Source organism: Alexandromys fortis, unplaced genomic scaffold (genome assembly GCF_014885135.2).
Source record: "Alexandromys fortis isolate MF-2015 unplaced genomic scaffold, M_Fortis_MF-2015_v1.1 scaffold_37, whole genome shotgun sequence".
NCBI classification, from domain to species: Eukaryota; Metazoa; Chordata; class Mammalia; order Rodentia; family Cricetidae; genus Alexandromys; species Alexandromys fortis.
The window spans coordinates 6,330,975-6,344,742 of NW_026067914.1; the positions used below are offsets into that span (position 1 = coordinate 6,330,975).

A 13,768-nucleotide genomic window follows, 5' to 3' on the forward strand; every position below is an offset into this window, starting at 1 on the left:
TTCCATTTTATTTCTATCAATGAGTCCAATAATAAAGGTATTTTTATTCTCTTTAGTTTCGTAAACTCATTACAAGAAATGCAAATAAATAAAAACATCACACACTAAAATTAGCCAGACTCAGTGAGCTTCTATAGTTAGGACAGGCATTTGAACAGAAGCTATGGAGCCTTAGATTAAATTTCACATTTTCTGTACCCAATGTACTTTATGCACTTATCCACCACAAAACCCAAACATCCATGCAAAAAGAGAATAGTTTTGATGATGTTGTTGTTCTTTGTTTGTCTTTTGTTGTTGTTGGTTGCTTGATTGTAACTTGATTTGGTTTGCAAAACACTTCAGTGAAAGCACCTGACATTGTAACTGGAAAACTATCAGGCTCACTTGTTTTTGACAGAGCATTAGCCAGCTTTTCTGTTTGGCTGAGCCTGACTCCCATCCTCAGTTGTCCCACAGGCTCTGTATTAGGAATGTAGCAATTGGCCTTCTGCATACAAAAGCCGAATGGCTTGAGGAGTGAAATGATGTCAATACACTGCCACTTCTGCCTTGCTAATAGAAAGTGACGCCCCTTGAAAACTAAACAGAGGCATAGAGTCCGTGGGGGTCTTCCTTGTGACTGCCTGTGGCTTGTTAGTAAATTTCATTTCCCATTAACTGTGTGAATATGGTTTCGACAACAGAAGCATGCTAATTTGGAAATTGTATTTGTTAACAGTGATTTGTAGCAAAAATAGACCATAAGAAAATGAAAGCCCATTTTATACTTGTTTCTTGTGAAATTTCCTTTTCTTGACAAAGCTAATTTTAGCCAGTCAGTGATGGCAAACACCTTTAATCCCAGCACTTAGGCAGGCAGAGGCAGGCAGATCTCTGTGAGTTCAAAGCCAGCCTGGTCTACAGAGAAAGTTTCAGGACAGGGTCCAAAGCTACAGAGAAATCCTGTCTCGAAAAATCAAAAATAGATAAATAAATAATCAATAAACTAACTAACTTTAAAGTAGCAACTACTTTTTTTTTACTTATATTTATTTTGAATAACGCATGAAAGAAGATAAAGTTTTAAATGTGTGTTTTGTTGAAGGTGTCTGGCTAGTGTTGACCATACTTGATTTCTGGAGGCATGAGAACATCTGTCTGCCCCTTTGTCATGAGGGTCCTTGTCTTCCTAGGTTACAGGCTGTGGTGTTTAGTGGTGATGGCTTGAGAGAGTCTAGAATCACCTGGGAGAGAGCCTCTTAGGCATGCCTGTGAGGTTATCACAATTAACTTAATTGAGCCTTCTATTGTGGCTGGCACCTTTCCCTAGGGTGGCTTCTGGGGTGCAGAACAAGAGAAAGTTAACTGAACACAAGCATTCCTCCCTGCTTCTCGAGCATGGGGTGCCACCAGCTCCCTCGGAATCCTGACACTGTGAGTCCTGTTACATGGGCTGGAATCTACAACTATAGCCAAAAGAAACTCTCTTGATTCAGTTGCTTTTCACAGGACATTTTTATCATAGCAACAGAAAGCAAACTACGACGCAGGCCAAGGTTTTCCCAGGTACCTTGGTGAATCTTCCCAGACAGTGGGGGAAGATTGAGCAGTATTTTTGGAATCTAGGGTTTGAGGGACAATTTTCCGCTCAGTCATAGTCCTCCCTGATGATTTCTATGAAAGCCAGGAGAGCATGATGTTTCCTGATTAGAGAGGAGAATCAAAGGGTAATGTATAGCCATCCTCCAGGAATACATCCCTTTCTCGACGGCATGTTTTCTCAGTCAAGATTGTCAATGAAATCTCAGTAAAGAATTGAGAGGATAACAACACACTATTGCTGGGCACAGAGGCACATGTCTGCTGTCCTAGCACTCAGGAAGCTGAGGCAGGAGGAGGTTCACGAGTGTCAGACTGATCTGGGCCATGTAGCAAGATGCCCTATCTTTTAAAAAAAAATGAACACAGGAAAATAGAAGAAAAGAGATGGAGAAGAAGGAATAGAAAAGAAGGATAGAAAGAAAGAAAATGAGGGGAGGGGAGGAGTAGGGAGGAAAGAAGAAAGAAGGGCAATGCTCTTTATCTGGTGGTGATGCGAAGATTGGTTTACCCTTTGAAGGTCTAACCTTCAGTTTCTCAGAATTCCTTTTCTTGACTCAATAAATCCATACTGACCATTCTTACTGTGCCTGGCCCCATGCTAAGCACTGGCAATGCTGTGCTGGACAGGGGAGATAGGGTCCCTCCGCCATGGCAGTGATGGTGGGTGACAGGGGAGATAGGGTCCCTCCGCCATGGCCGTGACGGTGGCAGAACCCATGGGCAAAATAAATGAGAGCTTTTGCATTTCAAATGCTGTGCTACAGAGAGAGAATGAATGGAAATCAATAACAGGAGGCGGTTTATTTAAGGAAAACCTCCATTCTAAAAAGTAATGAGATGGCTCAGTGGGAAGGGGAGATCGCCTCACAAGCCTGATGACCCGAGTTCTAGCCCCAGAGCCCATCTGAGCTGGAGGGAGAGAATCAACTCCACAGTTGTGCACAGCTGTGCCTGGCAGGGCAGGTTCTCTACTGCCACAAGTTCACAATTCTTCTAGCAGCCTGTGAGGTGGCCGTTACACATCCCAGTTTATAAATACGTCATCTTGCTCAATGACAAAGTCAACAGAGGCTCATAAATAGTGAGAGATGAAACTGGGATGCTCACCCACTGTTGACAGATGTCCAAACTCTCATGCATCTAAACACGGGTTTTTTGACACCAGGATACCCTAAGCAGAAGATCTGCTTATGTTATTGCCTCTCTATGAATATGAAAGAAAACAGAGTCTGTGCAGACTAGTCATGACCTGTCCACCCCAGGAGCCTGGAACTCGCACAGCGATGGGGTATGGAACCCTCATGCCAAGGACTCAGGTTCTGTCTTTGCTTCTGTTCTCTGTTCAGTGCTCCCGAAACTGCAGTGGAGGCTTCAAGATCCGTGAGATCCAGTGCATGGACAGCCAGGACCACCATCGGAGCCTGAGGCCGTTTCACTGCCAGTTCCTGGCCGGCCTTCCTCCTCCACTGAGTATGAGCTGTAACCTGAAGCCTTGTGCAGAATGGCACGTGGAGCCCTGGAGCCAGGTAATGCAAAAGGTGCCTTACACAGCGTATTATACAGCATCTGCAGCGTCCCAGAGTTTGAGTCCAATAGGTCATGAGTTGCTGTACTAACATGAGCCTAGAAGTAGCAGAGGACCACACTGGAATCATGCCAGAGATTCAGTTCCATTTAGTGACCTGACACAGTATGGGAGAAGCAGCAGGTCAAACCCTCGCAAGGAGCTAAAAGAAATCCACTGGGAAATGATAGGTATGGTTTCAGCTGTGACAGTGCAGGGTTTTTATAAGAACTCAGTCTCACAATGGATATATTGGATAACTGGGGACCCTGCTGGGGATAGGAATACAATGAAATGATTCAAAACAGACTACTTTGATGAGCTGTTTATAATAGCCTCGCACATGGGTCTGAGTCTTCTTCAGTCAACCTGAGAGTGACGGTGAGCTCCTTCCCCCACCACATAGTTTTAGATTCCTATCTCAGTTAAATAGCCAGATGATTGTTTGCATCATCTGTGTGTGCCTCTTTAATGAGAGGATTGTCTCTGCTGGATTCTGGTGTCTAGACTATGGAAAAAAGATTATTTTTTCATTTCCCAGAAGATAAATAAATCAATAGCTAAGATAATACTTCTAAGCATACCCATGCACAGGACAAAGATGAGAAGCCAAGATTATAATGTCATGTGAGTGTGTCCATAGTGTATTTTATCTGTTACCTCACAGAGATATGGGCAGTACCCCTTATTCATTCCATTTTATAGATAAAGAACTTTTAACTAAGCAAGGTTGAAAAATATACTTGAGGTTACACACCTAGAAAATAAATGAGAAACTATTTATTCAAATGTAAGGCAGACTCTAGCTAGTGTCTGTGCCTACCTCTCTGTAGAACTTGGCTCAGTGAGAGCTGAGTGAACTGGGGACAAAGACTGAAGCTTTAGCTTTCTTTAGGAATACCTGCTATGTCCTGAGAAAGAGAACAGGGAGCTTCACAGCCTGAAGACACAGACTTAGCTCAGAAAGTTGATTCTCCTGGGACTTCCTACTTCATGCTTGTCCACTAACTCAAGTTGATTCCTAGGTCTCAGAACCACTGTGTGGTGTTTCCTGGGGCGATGTAGGACATGGTCCTCTATTTTCCTTCCTTCCCTTCATTACTCAACTCTAGAGTACATGGAGCATCTGCGACTCCCATGCATGGAACTAGGCCTCCAAGTTCCTCCCTTATGCTAAGTATAGCCTGGACCTGTTCCGGTAAATCTTTCAAATGCTGGGGGAAAAATTTACAGAGAAGTTGAGATTTCCAAGTCAAAAGAAGTAGCATTTTCAGGCAATCAGAAATGAGTACTCGGAGGTCAGAAGTAGTAACACATGCCTTTAATGAGTGCTCAGAGGTCAGGAGTGGTGGCGCATGCCTTTAATGGGTAGTCAGAGGTCAAGAGTGGTGGCGCATGCCTTTAATGGGTAATCAGAGGTCAGGAGTGGTGGCACATGCCTTTAAGCTCAGCACCTGGGAGGCAGAGGAAGGCAGATCTCTATGGATTGGAGGCCAGCCTGGTTTACATACTGAGCAAATGGAGCCACTAGCCTGCCAAGTCTATATAGCAAGACCTTGACTCAACACTTCTACAATGATGAGCTACCAGTCAGGTCTTGACTATTATGTAAAAGATTATCTTTGTATTTCCTCAGTAGCTGGGGAGCCCCAATATCAACCTGTTCCCCCAAAGACCTCCTACCACCAACCTTTCTAAATGTCTTTATTCTGAGCAAAGCGTGAAGTTGGAAGATTTCTCTTTGAAGATATGACGGAGGAAAGAGATGTAACTCCCGGAGCAGTTTAGAGACTATACAACTTTAGATGCTTACACTCGCCAGTTGTCATGTTGCTCTATTTAATGGCTTGCCATCGTAAGACTATTTGGGGCCCATTTGGGAAATGTCAGCCCTCACAGACTAACTAAAGGACTGGTGTGTTTTACCTATAATAACATCTCTACATCCGTGCTAGTCAATTGTTAGCATGCTTCAAAATCCTCTGGGTCAGGATGATACCCACGGGGTCCAATTAGGGCTCTCGGGTGGGACACTCTGAATCTATAATATATCTCCTCTAGGAGAGATGCTGATACCGCTAATCTGAGAGCCACAGAGCTACGGTAATATTTATCTTCTTTTCCTTCTATGTGGTCAAGTGGCCCTGAATCCATCTGTACACATGCAGAGCCACAAGAATCCAAAGATTGAATTCTACTTTGCTCCTCACATAGGGTTACAAACAGATTGAATAAATCAGGGTCAGGAATATAGGTTGATTTTCAAAGCTGGAATTTTCTGAAGACAACCTGGTAGGTCTTTGTGGGGGGCATATGTGGCTAATTGTATACGATTTTCCTGTTTTCTGCGATACCACCAGGCACATAGTGCCTCAAGAGATGTACTTGACGTCGATAAGACAGCCACAGCTCCTTATTGCTGTAACTGTGTCATAGCTAGGCATCTCCAAGGTGGTTTTTCACTACTTGTCAAAGAGTATTAGTGAATTAATTTCCTCTTGGAAGCATCATGCAACCAAGACTATGTATCATGTAAAACCATTCTGATAAGCAACAACCTGACATTTTTAGACATGTGTCCCTCCAGAAATCCATCTTGCTCTCTTGAATTTCTCTTCTGAGTATTACTATCCATGTCTCACCGTCTTCACCAAGCCCATCAACTTTACTAACTAAAAGAAGCTTCCATTCTAAAACTTTAGATAGTGGGAAAGGAAGACTGCCCCATTTTTTCTGTCACCCTTGCAGGGTGGCAGAGCTAAGCATATATGTTTAAAATTTTCTGCAACTTGATATACCATGACTGACTGATATACATGGGAGGCCTGCCCTTTGCTAAAGAGAAAGGAGGAGGAGTGAATGGGGGTGGGGTTGAGGAGGGAGGGACGGAAGGAAGGAGGGAGGGAGAGAGGGGAGGGGAAACTATGATTGAGCAGGGAAAATTAATTAATAAAAATAAATATAAAAACTTTGTATTTATGTGGATAGGTATTTGGTCTGCATGCATATTTCTATACCACGGGCTGCAGAGGCCAGAAGAGGACACTGTATTCCCTGGAACTTGAGGCACAGACAGTTTGAGCCACTGTGTGGATGCTGGGAATCGAACCTGATTCCTCTGGAAGAACAGTCAGTGCTCTTAACTGCTCTACCGTCTCTCCAGCCCCATCATCACAAATGTGAAATTCTAAAATTTCCACTTTTGTTACCACAAACTTGCACCAGATAACATCCAGTCTGTTCTGTGCCGGGGAGATAGCCTTGCATCTGTTCTGAAAGACCAGTCCTTTAAGGGGCGTGTGAGGAGGCTCCAGGTTCTAAGGCCGTTAGTAAGTTCTCTAGCACGCAGCCAAAATGACGCCAAAAAGTTTGCTTTTATGGTTGACTTTTCCACTGCCTCAGTTCTCTGCCTCTCCGTGTTGTGTGCTAGTGCTCTAGGTCCTGTGGAGGAGGTGTTCAGGAGAGAGAAGTGTCTTGCCCAGGAGACCTCTGTGACTGGACAAAAAGACCTGCATCCACTATGTCCTGCAACAGTCACCTTTGCTGCCAGTGGTCCACAGGGGACTGGGACCTGGTAAGAGTTGGCTATAGGTGCCTTGTTCTGCCTTGACTATACATATTCAGTGTTTTTATTACTATTATTATTATTATTAACACTACAAAGAAACTTTACAGCACATTTTAAAAATTTTCTAAATTTACAGATCCTTTTACATGAAAATTTGCTGATAAGATTGGAGATTGAGTCAGGCAGTGGTGGCGCACGCCTTTAATCCCAGCACTTGGGAGGCAGAGGCAGGTGACGAATCTCTGGGAGTTTGAGGCCAGCCTGGTCTACAAGAGCTAGTTCCAGGACAGGCTTGAAAAGTACAGAGAAAACCTGTCTCAAAAAAAAAAAAAAAGATTGGAGAACTGAATGAAAAGAGGGCACATTTAATATTTTATGGAGATTTTAAATGTTTTTAGTTTTATTTTTTGAGATTTTCATACAATGTATCATGATTATATTTGCTCTTGACACTTCCCCAGCTCCTCTCAGATTCAAACCCTCTTCCCTACTTCGCCATACGTCGTGCTCTCTGTACTTTCCTGGGAGAGACTGTCTCACAGCAGAATTCCTGGTCCTCTGGCTCTTATGATCTTACCACCCCCTCTCTACAGTGTTCCCTGAGCCTTAGGCATAGGGGTTATAATTGCATTAATTGGGGGCAGGCACGCTACCACCAGCTGAGCTCTGCATTTTGGTCAGTTGCAAGCTTTCTGTAATGACCTCCTTCTACTGCTTCTTTGTTGAGGAATGAGAGCTACGCTCATGTGTAACTGTATAAGGATAACTGTAGTGAGTCATGATATTGCTTAGGAAAGTGGCAACAGTGGGTTATCACCTAGGGTCCAATGCCTTACGAGCCAATGCTTGATTATATTTACAGTGCCAAGCATAAATCCCCTCCTATCGATCGGGTCTTAAGTCCAACTGCACAGCTGTTGGTTACCCCCAGAATATCAGAACCACTGTTGTCCTTTCAGAATCTCTGCCATGCTGGTCATTGCTGTGGTCAATAGGATTTACATCCTAATAAGACTACTGGCCACTTTTCTCTCTTGTCAGCTTGAAGAGCTCCTCTGAAATGGGGGCTAGTCCTCACCAGGAGGCTTCCAGGTCAGGTCCAGACATATTCTTGCAAGTCCTCTGTCCAAAGTATGTGATGTCTTCAACAATAAGGTCTTCCCTTCTTTTTCTGGAAGTCATCCAAGGAAATAGCAATAATGTATATTGTTTGAAAGGATCCCTTGCACTCCCTTGATTTGAGAGAGTTCCCATGTTTGGAACTGAGATTTTTGTTAGACAGTGTATAGTTTCGAAGGGATTGCTGTTACCCTAAGTGGCAGTTTCAATTATATTATATAGATATATTTGTGTATTTATTTATTTATTATGTAAACATAAAATAGTATGATTCCCTCTGTCACTTCCAAACATCTTTAATGTTATTTATCCCCACCTCTTCCCTAACCCTCTGGGTTGCCCTCCCTCCCTGATCCCCAGGTAAATCTCTCCCAACCATTTTTCCCATTTTCCCCTTCATAGCAACTGTGCCTTATTTTTTATTTATGCATTTGCATCAGTGTCTACATATAGGTGGGTGTACATGCCTGAGTGCAATGCACTTGGAGGGTAGAGATATGGCATACCCTAGAGCTGGAGTTACAGGGGGTTGTAAGCACCTGGTGTGGATGGTGGGCCCTGAACTTGAGTCTTTTGGAAGAGCAGAAAGTACCATAACCTCTGAATCACCTCTCTGGCCATTCTACCTTAGATTCAACATTAATTTTCCTTGGATTTATGGATATTCACCATACTCACTGGTCTGTAATGTGTTTCCATGCATTCCACGTTCATTGCTCATCCCTTAAGTACCACTTCCTGGTCTGCTGAAAGTTGTCTCATAGCTGCTGTGAGTTCATGTTCATTATCTGGAGTTTAGAAGAGACAAGAATGTAGTACTTTCTAAAGAGAAAAGATCAAATAACAAATGTTCCAGAAGCACAAGGCCCAAGGAGAGGTTATTTTGGGTCCCAAGTCCTTGGGTTCACTATCATTTTTTTTAGACATGAATACAGTCTCTTATGACTTGAAGCTTTAGGTTTAGTCTGACTTTGTAAGTTTGGACCTTTCTTCTGCCCCACAAAGCGTTTGCCAGATGGCAGGCCTCTTTGATAGAGAAGTAAACAAAATAATTAAACTGTAGCTGACAGCAAGATTTATTAGCCTCCCACAGTTTATTGGCTGCATAAATAACACTGTCTCATTAATGATGGGGAGGGTGAAAGTTCCCTATCCCAGAGGAAAATTCTGCTGTTAGTGCGACTTGTCCTACCTGACTGAGTTCTATAGTAAATAGATTCATGATTAAAGTGAGAGAGCTCAGCCCACTGTGGATGGTGCCACCCCTGGGCAGGCAGTCCTTGGTTGTGTAAGAAAGCGAACTGAGCAAGCTTCAGAGAAATCCAGTGAGCATCATTCCTCCATGGCTTCTGCTTCGGTTTCTGCCTCCAGGTTCCTGCCCTGGCTTCCCTGGACGATGGGTTGTAATTGTAAGACAAACAAACCCTCCCTCACACACACACACACACAAGATGGTTTTGGTCAGTGTTTATCATGGGAATAGGAAACCAAATGACTACACTTGGTCCCTATGAAACAATCTGATCATACAGATGAAGAAAAAGAAAGGAGGATTAAATTATCCAGGATGATAAACAGCCAGAAATCCCAATTCCCCAAAGCCCTAGTCCAGGACTCTTCCAGAATCTGGCTTAATTATTCTCAATCTTTCTTCTTTCTGACCTTTCTTACAGACTTTTATTGATCCTGCATGTTTTATCTGAGTAGTTATTTCATTCTTTCTTGTCAATACCTGTGGGATATTTGAGGTGAACTGACTGACTAAAATTATTTTTAGATTTAGTCACAGAAAACTCTCTCTAATTGTAGTAATATGGAGCAGCGGGGCTGCATCCCCAGCACCCCGGCCGCCTGGCTAGCTTATGCCCCGAAATAACAACACACAAGCTGTATTCATTTAAACACTGCTTGGCCCATTAATTTCAACCTCTTAACCCATTTCTAATCATCTATGTAGCACCATGAGGTGCGCTTACCCGGAAGATTCTAGCCTACCTCCATCCTGAGTCGGAGTTCATTGCTTCTCTGAGCTCACTTCCTCTTCCTCCCAGCATTCTGTTCTGTTTACTCCTCCCACCTATGTTTTAACCTATCAGGGCCAAGCAGTTTCTTTATTGCTTAACCAATGAAATCAACAGATTGATATATGACACTCCCACATCATCTAATTTAACCATGAGATTCCCATGCTGCTTGCTATTATGCTTCATGCTTTATATACAGTAAAATAAAATAGAGGTGTAGACATTAAGAAAAGTCCCATTTGTCACCTGTCACAGATCTAAGAGGTCTCTGTGAGAAATGAACTTTTGTGAGCAGCATTCAAAGCTGATTGGTCGTGTCTCTGTCTGGAAATTGTCTTATCTAGTGTTCTGAGCCTCCAATAATATCTCAAGTGGCAAATAGACCCTTCTCAGTGTAATGACTTTTCTCTTCAGCCACCTTTTGAGCCACTTAGACAGTGAATATTCATTGGAAATCATACTGATTGCTGTAAAGCGTGGAGAATGGGGAACTTTATTCTGTTCTGGGAAGTTTTGCTCGTATAAAAAAGGTAAGTCTAAAAAAATAACAAATCCTAGTATAAAATAAAAAAACTATGTGTATGTGCATCAGAGGAGCCAAAACATAGAACCAGCACAGATGTCCCTCGATGAATGAATGTAAAAGCAATGTGGGATGGACATAAATGGGGCATTGTGTCACCTTAGAAGGGAAATGCACACACTGCGGCACAGATGAACTAGAAGTAATTGTACTCATTGAAATAAGTTGGTCACAAACAGGCAAGTGTCTTATTCTACTCAGTGAGATTCCTACAGTGATCAAAGAGATTAAAAAGATAGAAAGGTGTTCTTCAGGAGCTGGGGTAGAGATGAACAGTGGTGTTTTAAAATGCAGTTTCAGTTTGATAAGATGAAGAGTTCAGTAGATGCTTGGTGCACACCGAGAATGTTCTCAAGGCTGCTGCACTGTGTACCTAACAAGACTTAAAGTGGAGCGCGGAGCAGTGGCGTGCACCTGGAGCACCAGCACTTGGAAGCCGGATGACCATGAATTGAAGGCCAGCTGGGCTATGCAACAAGACGCTATCTCAAAAACAAGACAGAAAAGGGTGTATGTGTGTGCGTGTGTGCAAGCTTAAAATAGAACATTTTATGGATCCTCTTTATATTTTACCACAAATAAAATAAGAAAATAGTCACAATTTATTACATTCTTAGGAATTGCCTCAAGAAAGTGGCTTCCATAAACTGGAGACTCAGCCACTGCTGCGGGAGCCCAATCCTGCCATTGCAGTGGTTTCTATGTCAGTGGGGCTGGAGAGCAATCATGGCCCAGCAAGACTGAGATTCAAAGACCTGTAGACCCATGTCTGCCCTATATGCACTGCAGTCTTTATTCAGCCCAGTGTCCATTGTCCATGTTTCTCTCCAGCTCCCCCTTTTCACACACTACTCTTATCTTCCTAACAGCGTCACCCCTTCTTCCTGTGCTTGACCTCTAGCCCCAAATCAGTACTTGACCAGAGAAACTGGAAAACACCATGTCCTAAACAGTGAGATTCCCTTCTATTTTCCTTCCAGTTCAGCCTTTCTCCTTAGGTTTCCCATCACGTGTTGATAATATCAAGATGAATGTCTGTCATATGTCAATGTCAAAATGAGCGTTGGTGTTGAGAGTTTTAGTCAGAGTCAAGACTGTACCCCACAAACCGTCGTTCATTCTCATTCCTCCTCAAAGTTGTGCTCCATCCCACTCACGGTTTCTGACTTCTGGTTTCTTATCCTCCTGCTTCTTGGCAGGAAGTGTGGCCACCAACGACACTCGCTCTTTCACCCTTCACACTAAAATTGAATTTCTTTCCATGTCTGTTACAAATTGCCAAGGAAGTGACCAGCTGACCCACATTGACTCAAGTACTTTCTCCGGGGTGAGTCAAATATGGTAGAGTTGGCATGGTCCCATGGTACTAGCATGGGTAGCCGGACCCAATATTGTAGCTGTGTGATAGGACCAGCAGGGCATTCTCAGATGTGAGAAAAAGGAACTCATTCTACAGAGAACTCACTAGCACCCTGAGTTAAAGTCAACAGCCTCAAGTACTGGGCTCTTCCCAAACTCACAGCTTGGACTGATTTGGATTTCAACTATGGTGGCACAGTGTTTATTACAACTTGATCTCACAGTGGGCCTAGCTCCAAAGGGCTCTTGGTAATTGAGACATTATCTCAGTTGACTGTGGTGGGGTTAGAGATGCTCCCTTGGTAGTGTTTGGAACGAACTGTGACTTTTCTGTGTCTCTTTCAGTGTACCGCTTCCTGTGGCGGTGGCGCTCAGAAGAGGACCGTTCGCTGTATCCCCTCAGAAAACAGTACAACTGAAGATCACCAGTGCCTCTGTGACCATGAACTCAGACCCCCAGAATTCCAAAAATGCAACCAGCAAGCCTGCAAGATGAGCACTGGTAGGTGACTGGTTGCTCAGGTGGGGCAGGGCCAAGGTGGTGGAGTTCCTGCCTAGCCTCTTCAGCAAAGGAGCCAGAAAACTTTCCACAAGCTGAATCATGAAGGATGACTTACTCTTATTGAGAAAAGAGACCAGTTTTGCTTTCTAGTTTGTGTATTTAAAGGACAGAGCAGGGATGGTCAGGCCTTATCTAGAACTTTCAAGGTCACAAGGGGTCAGAGCTACCCTGAGAACATACTTTCCCCAAAAGCTGCACCTACAGGCATGTTCCTTCTAGCTATCAGGTTGCCCACAAATTGCCCTTGAATTAAATTTTATCCTCTATGAACCCTTCAGAGGCTTGATGTTTATCTAGTTTTTGGGTGTGGGAACCTGCCCAATTGTGTGGACAAACCAATAGAGGTCACATCATTAATGAAAATTGACTCTTTCCTAGCAGCTATTAGGGTTAATCACCCTCAGCTGGTGGTGGGATTGCATGCCCATTTCCTTTTTCTAGTCTGGGTTTTTTGCTCTGGCTGGAGCTTGCTCAGATCTTGTGACGCTGTTACAATGCTGTGAGCTCAAAGTGCCATGGCCCTGCTGCGTCTAGAAAGCACTGTTTCCTTCATGTTTTCCACCCCCCTCTGGCTCCAACAACCTTCTCTCCCTTCCTCAGACATCCCTGAGCCTTGTGGGGAGGGCTGTGAGATGTAGGACCTGTTTAGGGCTGAGTACTTTGCAACCTCTCATTCCCTGTGTGATGACCAGGGGAGAGTCTCTGTGTTAACTGCCACTGTTGATTCGTTTCTTATTGTTTTCATCTCCCACAGATTTAACATGCACAAAGGACAGGCTTTCCACCAGCTTCTGCCAGACGCTGAAATCCATGGGGAAATGCTCTGTGCCCTCAGTGAGAGCCCAGTGCTGCCTCTCGTGTCCGCAGACACAGAGCGTCCATACCCAGAGGCAGAGAAAACAGCAGTTGCTCCAAACTCATGGCCCCCTCTAGAACGATGCTGCCATCATCAACCTCCCCAGCCCGCTGCCAAAAACATGGTCCAGAAGGTCTCTTCATTAATACTTCACTTTACACATTCTAGGTTCAACTTTGGGTCATAACAAAATGCAGTATGCTTGTCTAGCCACAAAATGTTCTTCACAGAAAGCTTGATGCTAGCTGCTCCCTGATAGGAAGACAAGGTATTTGAGAGAATTAATTCTGCAGCATCTGAGATGAGTTCCTGGGAAAGTACCAGATTAGGCAAGTCTGTGAAAAAGATGTCTTCTCCCCTTTAAAGATAAAAGTAGAGAACAGGTTTTTCCCAAACTACCTCAAGAGTATCAAGAAGCAGAGCCACACTTACCCAGGGAAGAGATAATCTTTTTTTTATGATATCTTTTTTTTAAATATAATTTTTTATTGAAAAAAAAGAATTCCGCCTCCTCCCCGCCTCCCATTTCCCTCCCCGTCTCCCTTTTCC

General features: G+C 43.6%; 1 protein-coding gene across 2 annotated transcripts in view; it reads left to right on the forward strand.

The window, feature by feature from the left end:
- The window catches only part of Adamts12 (ADAM metallopeptidase with thrombospondin type 1 motif 12), a 220,100-nt gene extending 206,338 nt beyond the window's left edge, over positions 1 to 13,762 (forward strand). Inside the window, exons 21-24 of one of the 2 annotated variants that reach the window (XM_050139036.1) lie at positions 2,931 to 3,110; positions 6,579 to 6,722; positions 12,147 to 12,303; positions 13,118 to 13,762. In XM_050139036.1, the coding sequence (XP_049994993.1) occupies positions 2,931 to 3,110; positions 6,579 to 6,722; positions 12,147 to 12,303; positions 13,118 to 13,296 (660 nt within the window). In that variant the 3' untranslated portion in view covers positions 13,297 to 13,762. Of the gene's footprint in view, positions 1 to 2,930; positions 3,111 to 5,209; positions 5,232 to 6,578; positions 6,723 to 12,146; positions 12,304 to 13,117 lie in introns of those variants that run through there. The other variant, XM_050139037.1, reaches the window with a different exon arrangement.
- The last annotated feature ends 6 nt before the right edge of the window (positions 13,763 to 13,768 follow it).